At 38.3% G+C, this 11,832-nt stretch overlaps 2 protein-coding genes across 2 annotated transcripts; one reads left to right on the forward strand and one right to left on the reverse strand.

The window, feature by feature from the left end:
- Positions 1-865: 865 nt before the first annotated feature.
- Positions 866-4,012, reverse strand: LOC109150022 (protein FAR1-RELATED SEQUENCE 9-like). Its single transcript, XM_019297999.1, has 4 exons — positions 3,883-4,012; positions 3,311-3,509; positions 2,681-3,040; positions 866-2,222 (listed from the first exon to the last, which is right to left on the reverse strand). Exons 1-4 carry the CDS (start codon positions 4,010-4,012, stop codon positions 866-868), a joined length of 2,046 nt encoding a protein of 681 aa, XP_019153544.1.
- A 2,213-nt stretch (positions 4,013-6,225) lies between these two features.
- LOC109150034 (defensin-like protein) lies at positions 6,226-7,081 on the forward strand. Its single transcript, XM_019298006.1, has 2 exons — positions 6,226-6,351; positions 6,822-7,081. The coding sequence occupies exons 1-2, from the start codon at positions 6,273-6,275 to the stop codon at positions 6,992-6,994; spliced, it is 252 nt and encodes an 83-aa protein (XP_019153551.1). The 5' UTR covers positions 6,226-6,272; the 3' UTR covers positions 6,995-7,081.
- Positions 7,082-11,832: the final 4,751 nt, after the last annotated feature.

The following is an 11,832-nucleotide window of genomic DNA, read 5'->3' on the forward strand; positions in this document are numbered from 1 at the left end:
AACTAGTAACTTGGTGGTGGGTAGCGTTTATGGCAAATTTTAAGAAAACTTTGTGTGTGCGGCAATGGTAGAAGGTGTGCATAGCTGCGATCCTTAGTTATTTTGACTATTCTGGGTCTGTGTGCAATGATGGTTGGCAGTGTGCACGATTTAATTCATTTCTGAACTACAGTACTTGTTGTCCATAGGCAATTGGGGTGAGTAATTCACTGTTACCTTGTATGCCAAGTAATAAAATCTGGGTGTGCTACCGTATATGCTTTTATGGGGGAGGGGGGGCTCATAATTAATACTCTGGCCAATAATTAATCGGAATGTAATTTGAGATCGTTTTCGTTGTTAGTAACTGGTGTGTTGGGGATTTTGAACAAATCTTGGTGCGCTGTATGGTTCGGCGGGGTGCATGGCTAGCGTGTAGTCTAATTTGAACAAATCTGTGTGCGCAAGAATTGTAGAGTGTGCATGAGAAATTGTCATGTCTATTTTAATGTGAGTTGGTAGTTTACTGTTCGGTCATGCAGGCTTTTAAATGACCTATTACTGAGTGCACTGTACTGTGTCGCGGGGTGCATGGTTAGCGTGTAGTCTAATTTGAACAAGTCTGTGTGCACAAGAATTGTAGACAGTGTGCATTGATGATCATATTAAATACTTCACTAATACTGTTGCCGTGTAGGCTTATTAATAAAACCTGTGTGCACAAAAATGATAGACGGTGTGCATAGCCGAAGAAACTAAATCCAAAGGGTGGGTAAGAATAAAAATTTTGACAAGTATTTGATTCCTAGTGTTGTAAACTACGGTGGGCTACTTTTGTGGTAGCTCTTTTCTTTCCGGGCAATTCCTGCTGTCGTGGCCTGGCCGGTCACAGGTAGCGCATGTCCTCACCTTTTTTTTTGTTTTTTTCGGTTGCTTTCTCTTTGTTACCCTTCAATCTTTTCCCACTACCTTTGTTCTTTGCTATGCTGGGTGGCTTGATTTGGATCTCGGCAGGTGCACTAGCATTTAGTATTGTTTCTATCACCGATGGTGCGGTGGTGTTTGGTTTTGTATGTTGCCTGGCACTTTTTAACCTTCCTTTAAGCTCTTGCATTGTTGACAGCATTAGATCCATTTCGTCTGGGCATCCATTAGCCAAACCCATGCATTTGTAGAATTCGTTCCAAAGTTGGTTGGCAATTGTTCTTAATTCGTTCCCACCTTGCGTAGTATTGGGCGCTTTCCAGACGACATTGTACATTGGCTGTGCACACGCATTCTTCGTCCAACGGGCTACAATATACCTACTTGGTATTTCTTCCACGCCTTCGTTCTTGAATACGGCCAATACATGCTTGCATAAAATTCCTACCCTGTTGAATTTGTTGCAATTGCATTCTGTTTTTTGAGTAGCTTCTTCGTGTGTTACCTCAAACAATTTTTCCCCTGTCACGTGTACACTGTACTTCCGATCTCCATTGTCATTCGTCTCGCAGGTGATTCTGCATCTGAAGCTTCCGTCCCATATTTCTTCCTGGAAGTCGTAGAATATGTTCTTGGTGTACATTGCGGCAGCTTGGCGCTCTATAGCCAATGGGGTCTTGGTTGCAGGGAATGAACTTTCGCCCTCTACGTTCAATTTTTGTTGTGCGTGCCTCTGTTCTCCTATGGCGCGGTTGTATTGCATTAGGAATTCTACCAAGCTGTTGTGGTGATTGGTGAAATTGCCGAAATAACTATTCTCTGATTCTGAATGTGACGTTGTCTTTAGGAGTCCTCCCATGAATATATCTTGGAAATACGTGGGTATACAAGATTCACGTGCCTTGTACATTTGTTCGAACCACCGATGGTCAACAAGGTTGTACGCTTTCATTACCTCTGCCCATTGCAATTCAAATTCTGGTGCACTTAAAGTTTCATCCCATACTATGTTGTTCAGTGCTTTCCTAAATTCCATGTTTTTTGCAAGTGCAATCCCTGCCTTGTCCCCCACTTTTTCCATGATGTGCCACATACAGAATCGGTGCCTTGTTTCAGGCATAATGTTAGGTACAGCGATCTTTAATGCAGGGTCTTGATCTGTAATAACACATCTTGGTGCATAGCCCTTTGCATTTTTGAAGTTTTTAAGTAGCCACTCGTATGACTCCACATCCTCTCTTGCAATGAGGCCTGACCCAAATGTAATGCTTCGTTTATGGTTGTCGACGCCTGTAAACGGTACAAACACGAGCTTGTACCTGAATGAGTAAGTGTAGATTTGCAATTAGTGCACACACATGTAATAGTAATAATAGAGTTGCATTTACAAATATGTGTAACAGTAGCAAAGATGTAGATTCCCAATTAGCGTTTGTTATGCTATGCACTCAGTAATTAGGGGGCATGCACCCATATCATACTATCTTTACTAACATAAATTACCCTATACCGTAGTTTCTAGTGGGTTCATTTTAACATAGTGCGGCATACCCATGCATACACTGTGTACTCGCTGTGCATGCAGGAGTTAAGGGAATATTTTTTTTTTAAACAATCTCATTTAATTCAGTAGTATATTAGCCTTGTGTACAGAAGCGAAAGGTCCTACCATGCTTTCAGTCTTGACCAGCCATGCATGCATGTGTTTAGACAATATTAACATGTAATGTAAAACATATGTATTAAAATCAACTATTTTAATCCGTGTGGGGCGTACCTGTTTGTGCTGTACGTTGCGTCGAATGACATCACATCTCCAAAACAGGCAAAATTCATCCGAGATATCGTGTCTGCCCAAAACAGTCTGCATAGTTCCCTGTCTTCGTTGAGATCAAAATCAAAGTAGAAGTCTGGTTCCATCTCTTTGTTTTTGTACATGTCTTCTACCACCATTTGTGCATCTGCTCCAGCTATATAAGCCAACAAGTCCCTCCTAAAATTGCAGAAATCGGTGGATGTTGCTCCTATGTCTGTAAAACTGCCAACCATTTCTTTGTATAGTCTCCATGATTTTGTTGAACCAATGTTTGCTCTTGCGCAGTTTGCTACGAAAATTTTGTGTCCAATATCCAACTGCCTGTTTATTTTCAGAAATTGTTTTCCAATGTCGGAGCATAGGCAGTGCCTGTGCCATAGCTCGAGTGCATGGATTTTGTAGCTACCGCGTTTGCGCCTTGTGAATGCGATTCGGGCGTTACAACCCACTCGGTTTGACAGTCGGCGTCGTTTCCTTGGTTCTGTGTTGTTTCCTTTGTCCATCACCATGTTACTTCCCTTTTTTCTTGGTGTGTATCCTTCCCGTGAGCATAAAATGTATTTTATGTGAACTGCCCCTTCCCGGTTGAACCTTTTTGTGCCGTTCCTGATATCAAATCCAGCAATGGATGCGTATGCTCGGTAGAACTCTATTCCGTCGTCCAGTGTTGCGAATTCTTGCCCTACATACGGTGTGCTTTCACTGTTGCAGTTAGGTAGCCATTGTTTTGTTCCATCGGGTAATACGACCAGGTTGCACTCCGTCCCGGTGCCTTCACCATGTTGGTCGCCTGTATTTCAAATTTGTGTTATGTGCGAATACAAGTACTATTGTGGTATGTGTGGGGATAAACTTTACGGAGAGAGTACGGTGTGCATGCGTGTATGTCTCTGGGTGCATGCGTACCACTACTATGTACGCAGCCTCCCCCCACATCGTATTCTCCCCATACCTTTTTTTTTCCCAGATTTGTATTACATGTATTCAACGAAATATTGTTTGTTTTTTGTCCCCTTTTTTGCAGAAATGTGTTCACAGAATTCAATACTCTATCCTACCATGCACTACTTATAATTCCCAAACAGTAATATACACACATTGCATCGCATACTGTTGTTCCACAATAAGAGATCATTGAATATTCAAATACACGGTGTTCTTACCCGGGGGTGCATCATCCATGGGGTCGGGGTTGGAGTGGAGATTTCTGGTGTTTGCGTCGTCGATGGAGTCGGGATCGGCGTCGAGATTTCTCACGTTTGCGTCGTCGATGGAGTCGGGTCGGGCGTCCATGATTGGGTGTTGGGGCAATTTTTTCTCTCCAAGGAATTGTTTGCGCTGTACGTGGGGTGTTCTAATTCTACCGGTATTGCAACCCCTTAATTATAGGAGTTTGGAAAGACGTGACTCCTTCCGCTTGTTACGTGTGTGTGTGCAATCCCAATTTTGCCCTTGTGGTTATAAGTTGGCAATCCGTGTGTCCATGGAGGGAATGCATCTAATCCGTTCATCTTAGCAAATCTAATGGTTCTTTTTTGTCCGCACGTTTGTATTTTAAGGGAGTTTGCATGTGAATGCAACCCTACACACACACACACACACACACACACACACACACACACACACACACACATATATATATATATAAATTCTGGGTTTCAAACTTTCAAATTTTCAATCAGCCACCAAGCTTTCGATATGCGCTTCAACTAATCAAAAAACAATCACCAAATGTGTAAAATATCCCCAATTTTTTCAACTTCCATATCTAGAAACATAGATAACTGTTCATACCATACTGAATCCACTTGAGATATCGAAAAGCATTCATCAATTGGAATGAAAATATGGATGACATCTATCTATATATTAATATTGCAAAATACATGAACTCCATAGGGTTTCGATTACCCATCAAGCCTTCGATATGTGTTTCATTTTTTTTCTGGATTTTAACTGAAATAAACAGTTCGAAGCATACAACGATAAGGTAAATAAAATGGAGGGAGAAAAGAACGTACCTTTAAGAAGCAAGTTTTGAATTTTTTAATAATTGAATAGGTAACTTGTTAGCAACCTGCAAAAAAAGTCAATCGAACAAATTTAGCTGGTAGATGGACTTATTTGACACTTAATTTAATTCAGGGTGTGAATTGAGCACTTCGCAGTAGTAGATGAACCTATTTGACACTTCTCCCAAAAATAAATTAAAAAATTTTTAGTTATAAGTTTCTATTATATTGGTAATCATTCTTTAAAGATAGTCACTGTATATTCTGGTCACGTAACACAATTGAAAAATGAAGATACAAATTTAGAAAGGGATGCAGCTTATTAAAATTCAATGAAAGTGACGCAACGTCGTAACTCCAATCAAGTTGGTCTAATAGGTGTTTGATAATAACCACAAGATTTAACATTCGACTTTCTGTGAGAATTATCTATTGGTCTTCATAGTTCGAACCGATTAATTATGAGCAATCTATGTTGGTTTACATCTTGTGATTCTTCTCCAACTAATTAAGATCACAAGATATGAACCAAATTGCACAAATTTATTGATTTTTTCTCTTCATATTTTTTTTTTTAGTTTAATTTATGTAGTTTCACGTAATAATCCCCTGCTTTTTTTGGGGTATGTTATAATACAGATTTATTTTAATTTATTTAATTTGAATTAAATTTATACTATTAGTTAATACTTATATAATAACTAGTTAAATATCAAGAATAACGCGATCAAATAAATGCTAGGCGAGAAAAAAAAAACAATAAAATTATACAGAGCCAAAAGAAAAGAACTACAAAAATAATAAAATTTATTTAGAACATAAAAATTTATGGTTATTGTCTTAAAAATATTACGTTATAGCCAAGTTAAGTTTTTCTTAAAAAAGGACCTAGCTTAGGTGATTTGTCCCAAGTTGCCCAACCTAGATATGCCAATTTAAAATGGTCCAATCTGATTAGTCTAATGACGGTCATGGAATTGAAGTCACTCATTCCAGAATAGTCATACTCATCTATTAATTTTTTTTTTTTTAAATATTTTAAATAAATTTCATATTCCGGCCGAAATTGCCAATTTTTCCTAAGATATATACATCTTATTGGTTTTCAAAACCTACTCCGAACTTGCAAGAAGTTTTTTTCATAATTAACTTTGTGGAATTTTAGGAAAATTGAACATATATATATATATATATATATATATATATATATATATATATATATATATATATATAAGCATGTCCTTGTTGTGTTGCACACAACACATGTTTAATATGCACACATCATAATGTCTAGTATACGCACGTGCGTTTTTAATCCCTCCAATTAATCTTATCATAATTATAAAAAATACAAGTAACATATTTGTATGGATTATTGATGGATGAATGCACATGGTGAGGTATAACTAAGTTATGACAGCATGATACAGTCTCAAAATTGTGACTTATAAAAAGACTTGACTCACTTATAAAGTGACACCATTCCCGTTTCCCCTAAGCAAAAAGCTTCTTCTGTACTGTTCTCAATTAACAAAGATTCGATGGCTTTTTCTTCTTCTTCTTCTTATGTTCGTTTGTTTGCAACTGCTTCACTCTTTGTGATGCTCCTCATGGCCTCTGGTTTGCTCTCTCCCTCAGCTCTCTCCATTATATATTTCTTCTTTTAATGTTTAAAATTCAACTCCTAGTGACTGGAAGCAGCCTTCTTAGTTTGAGCCATCAGCGATAAACAACTTAAGTTAGTTTATTTTCTTGTGATCATTTGTTGGCTGAGATTAAAAGACTGAATTTACTTAGTGTACGCTCTCTCGCTCTCAATTAGTGGTTAGGGGCTGCGGGCTCCAGGCATGGCCTCAGCTAAGAGCTTGTTGGTCAAGCAAATCCCAAGGTCATCCCGGGCTTGCTCGCTCTTCTCCAATTCCGCTTCCCCTTAAATTGTTTCGTTAGATGGAGTCCAATTCTCCACAACCGATCTAAGTAAATGCATACCTTAATTCCCTAACATATATATATATATATATATATATATATATATATATATATTTCTTCTTTCATATATGATCCTGAGAGTGTTTATTCTAATTCTGCAGAGAAGGGAATAATGGCTGCGAGTCCCACACCATGCTTGTCCCAGTTCAACGGCCAGTGTGGTCAACTTTCGAATAGCAACTGCAATACATTTTGCAAGTCTAAGGGGTTCGCCAATGGGACCTGCAACTTCGCCCGCAACATCTGCTCCTGCACCAAGCCTCGGCCTTGCTAAATACCTTATTATATAATAATAATAATAATAATAATAATAATAATAATAATAATAATATTGCTTCCTTCAACGTCAGTGTTACGTTTAATAAATGATCCATATATATATATATATATATATATATATATATATATATATATATATATATATATATATAGCTAAATAAAGGTCAGAAATAATAATATAATCCAAATTAAACATGGAGGAGTTTGTCTGGTTTGGTAGCTAGCAATTAAGCTCCTCTGATCTGATGTTGTTTGGATTTGGTTGTTACTTATATACGTATTAGTATGTGTTTCGTTTTGTTGTTGGAAGCTAAGTTATGCAATTCCTGTGTTGAAAACTACTGTCTACTACGTACAACAATTAATTTCCATTATTTTTTTGCTCTACATACGTACAAATATTTGTGTTTAAATTAAAAAATATCAAGCCAGTGTGATTAATACAAACAAGAAAAAAATGTAAAGTTTGTGTAGCACAAAGTATTTTTAAAATTGATTCGCTTTCTCAGTTTCACTTAATTCATTCTTTAAATGTAAGATATATCTCAATCAGAACCCAGTTAAATAATCTATCACTCATGTCATGAGTACGTGAGCTTAGTAAGTGTACATTTAGCAATGGAAGACGTTATTTACAATATCATCATTTTCATGCATATTCAACTCAATTCAAACTACAACATCCTCTCTACTTGAGAGAATTCAAAGAAACTCTTCCATACATAGAAATCAAGAACACTCCATAGCACAAGATGTTAACAACAAGCCAACAATACTGAGCATTATTTAATCTATAACTACCACAATATATATTTTGTATACTGGGCACATATCAGATCACTCCACTCAATATGCAAGAGGATCAAGATTTAATCTTTAAAAGGCCCTTAAACTGTTAACATCAAATTATCAAGCTTGTTGCTACATATCCAAAATTTAGAGCATCTAAAAGGGAGAATCGCACTTTTGGTCCCTCAATTAATAGCGCATTTACAATGTAGTCCCTAGTTTCTAATTTGGACAGATTCGATCCTTCAATGTTAGTTACAGTAGTCAATTTAGTCCTTCTGTCATTTAATCCCGGTAAACTCCGTTTAGACCATGAACAATTGTGGAATTTCACATAGCATGTCACAGTAGTGAATTTAGTCCTTCTACCATTTAATCCTAGCTCTGTTTCTCTCTCTATGTTAGTCCAAAATCACCAATTTTCGCCCATAATCCAATACCCTTCACCTCTCCAGAACAAGGAGCTAAAAATATATTATTAGGCTTCAAATCACAATGAACGTAGCCAGTGACATGGATATGATTCAACCCGGCCTCTAAGCAAAGACCTAGTATGAAACCTCACCTCCAATTCAGGCCCCTCCACTAATTTATTAATCTCGTCCGCTAGGGTTCCCCCGGAGCCATACTCCAGGAGGAAGTTATACACCATCTCAAATATGACTCCAGTTCCTTGAGTTTTTCCACTGGATTCTCCTCCAAATATGACTTTTGGTCCATCAATTTCTTCATAATTGCTCAAATTTTGATTTGTCCCCGGTCATATGTCGTGAGCATCCACTATCCACCAACCATATGACTTGTCTTTCCTGAAATAAAAAATTATGTATTTTTAGGTACCCCTTCGGTTTCGGGTCCTTGAGGGTTAGCAGACAATTTTGGGATCCAGACGAACCTAGAGTTGGTGTTACTCATCCTCGGTCCTTTGTATCCATTAAATACACGATAAGCATAATAAATTTTTGCAAACTTTTTGGCTTTGTATCGACTTTGAAAATAGGCATCAGGTGGATTGTGATACTGCTTAGAATAGTTGGTTTGTTTATGCCTATGAATCTTTTCAAATTCTGCTTTTGATAAAGGTTCGGGATAAACAAGCCAATCTTCTTCGGATGGTCCACTCCATCCGTTCCCCGTCATTGGTTTTCTAAGCGACCTCTTAGGCTGAGTATCTCTGTTTCGTTCATCTTTCTGACTCCTTTGTGAAGGATTCTTTCGTTGATATTTTGAACGATTTTGCCTCTGATCAACATTAGCATTTACCCCTTTTTGGTTATTCCTTGTAGGCTGACCTTTCTGGTAATGTAGACTGGGTCTATTTACCTTTGGTACATTCCTTTTGACATTATTATGCCTAGGATTGCTTTTCAAGAGATTTCCTTATGGGGGTTCCACAACTCGTTGTACAGCCTTTCCTTTCGGTTGGCTTGTTGGTTGTGGTTTCTTGCTGTTGTCAATTTGTGTCATAGGCTCAGACATCTGGGTGCGACCTTGAACAAATATAGACTGAAAACTTTCATGTGAGTAATTGTCTACATGTTTGTTCAATAAGATATGTGATGAGGAGCTGGGGTCGTAACCAATTTTGGTTCTTTCCCGTGGTGGTTTTGATCCATTCACTAGTCGATCCATTAGATTGGATGAACTATTAAACGAGTCAAGAACCTCACGCAGATGTTGCTCCCGTAACTCTCTTTCTGTACACTGCTCCTTAAGAAGAAGAACCTATTTCTCGAGCTGATCATTTGCGATGCCTAGCTTAATGTTATTGATTCTAACGCGCCTTAGCTCATCATAGATGATCATTAGCCGAGAGTTCTCTGCTTTTAATTTGGAGTTTGTGTTTTTGATTACCTCGAAATCCATCATCATCTCAAAGATTGTTTCATTTGGATCTCCTTCACTATCCGAGCTGGTTTCTATTTGAGTAGATGAAGAGGTTCGAGAGTTTACCTCATCATCATTGGCCATTAGGCATAGATCACTTTCATCTTTCTCTTGACTGAAGAGGTATAGAAGTCCCTTCTCATCTCCCGAACTTTCACTTTCAGAACGTGAACTTGAAGTGCTGCTTTCGGGTTGGGCTTCTTCAGTTGGTTCATTCGCAACCATTGCTTTCCTTCTCCTTTCGTGTCGAGAATTATTTGGTTCTTGCTTTCCACCTCTTTTGCTGGATTCAACAACATCTTTCGGTGAGCTTGTGCTAGGTTCCTAGTCCTAGTACTTGCGAACCATAGGATGAGGACAATTTGCTTTGTAGTGTCCTGGCTTTCGACAGTTGTAGCATAGAACTTGTGCATCCACCGTTTCTTGTCTTGAAGATTGAGGTGTTCTTTTGGAGTTCCTTCGGTTGGAAGAGCTTGGGAACGTTTGAAGTTCTTGAAAGTTGTTCTTCCTTATAAACCTTTTAAATTTTCGCACAAACAAGGCAAACTGTTCGTCAGATAAAAAATCAGAAGGGTTAGAGTTTGACCTGCTTGAGGTTGAAGGTTGTTGACTTGCAGCCAAGGCAATATTTCTAGTTTCTGTTTCCTCAGCTTCTTTGGGTTCATGCTCGAACTCATAGGCCTTAAGGTCACGGGAGATTTTAGTTGTTGGAGTGGTCTTCAAGTCTCGGTGATCTCTCATGACTGTCACCTTCATCTCCCACGACTTTGGAAGTGCTCAAAGTATTTTCAGATTTGTTTCCTTCTGAGCTAGCTCCTTTTTGAGATCTGAAATATCTCCAAGAAGTTTCATGAACCTAAGCTCCATCTCAGTGATTGTTTCGGTTGGCAGCATTTTGAAGTCTTCGAATTTCTTCATGGCTATTGTGAGCTTGTTGTCTTTCTCCTGTTCATCACCCTCTCCTAATCTCATGAGAGTGTCCCAAATCTCCTTCGCGGTTTTGCATTTTCACACTCTTGGAAATAGTGAGTCATCTAGGGATTTGTAGAGAATGTCTCGTGCAACATTGTCAAGATTTGCTCTCGTCCTCTCTTCTGGTACAAGTTGAGACTTTGGTTTTGGGATCATTGCATCAGCATCTGCTCCCTGAGCGGCTGCTTGTGCATTTACCATCATTATCACTATGGGTCCATCCTCTATAACATTCCACATCTCATCGTGAATTGCCGAGAGGTGTGCCTGCATCCTGACCTTCCAATCATCAAATTTAGAGAGGTTAAAGGCAAGAGGCCTAGAGCGATTAACATGATCCTTTTCCATTTTTCTTTTAAGAAAAGATGTGCAAAGTTGAAAATTAATGATTTTCTAATGAGATTTTTCAAAAAAAAAAAAAAAAAAAGGATCTACCAGGCAGTAAAACAAAACCTTTAATTTACCGTTCAAGGTAACTGCTCTGATACCACTTGTTGATCATGGTAGGGTCGAAAGAGAGTCTAGAGGGGGTGGGGGTGAATAGACTATAATCGATTTTTCAGATTTAACTCCTTTCGGGGTTATGCACAGCGAAAATTGTGTTTATGTTTTAGTTTGAACTTTGCACGGTTTTGATATGAAAGTTTAATGTGTAGTCGATATGCATGCAATGTCAGATAAATCAATGCATGAAAGTAAAGAGAGATGGAGAGAGGGATTTTTATAATGGTTTGGCAATTAACAAAGCATATTCCACTCTTCTTTCACAACTCGTGAAAGGGTTTGCACTATCACTGCTAGTACAAACTACTCAAGCTAGCTTCCTTGATCACTAAGCCGGACAGCTACTTGAAAGGTTTTTCAACTCCTAGAGTTTACTCCGCCTCTATCAACTTATTCTTCAGAGTTAAGTGTTGGATGAATTTGATGTGTTTCTCCAACTGCTTCAAGTCTTGACTTGATGGCCTGGTCGGATGAATCTTCTTATAAAGATGCAAGACTCCCTGGATGATTGTGAAGAATAAATCTGGATGATCTTGTTTGAAAACTTCACAATCACACACACTGGCTTTTGAAAAGCTTGTAGATGAACTTGTTTGAAGAACTTTTCTTAGATAAAATCAGTTGACCAACCAGCACCTTCTTCAATGGTGAAGAGAGGTATTTATAGGTGAGGAAAAATTC

The sequence above is a fragment of the Ipomoea nil genome, unplaced genomic scaffold (genome assembly GCF_001879475.1).
Source record: "Ipomoea nil cultivar Tokyo-kokei standard unplaced genomic scaffold, Asagao_1.1 scaffold2167, whole genome shotgun sequence".
Lineage (NCBI taxonomy): Eukaryota > Viridiplantae > Streptophyta > Magnoliopsida > Solanales > Convolvulaceae > Ipomoea > Ipomoea nil.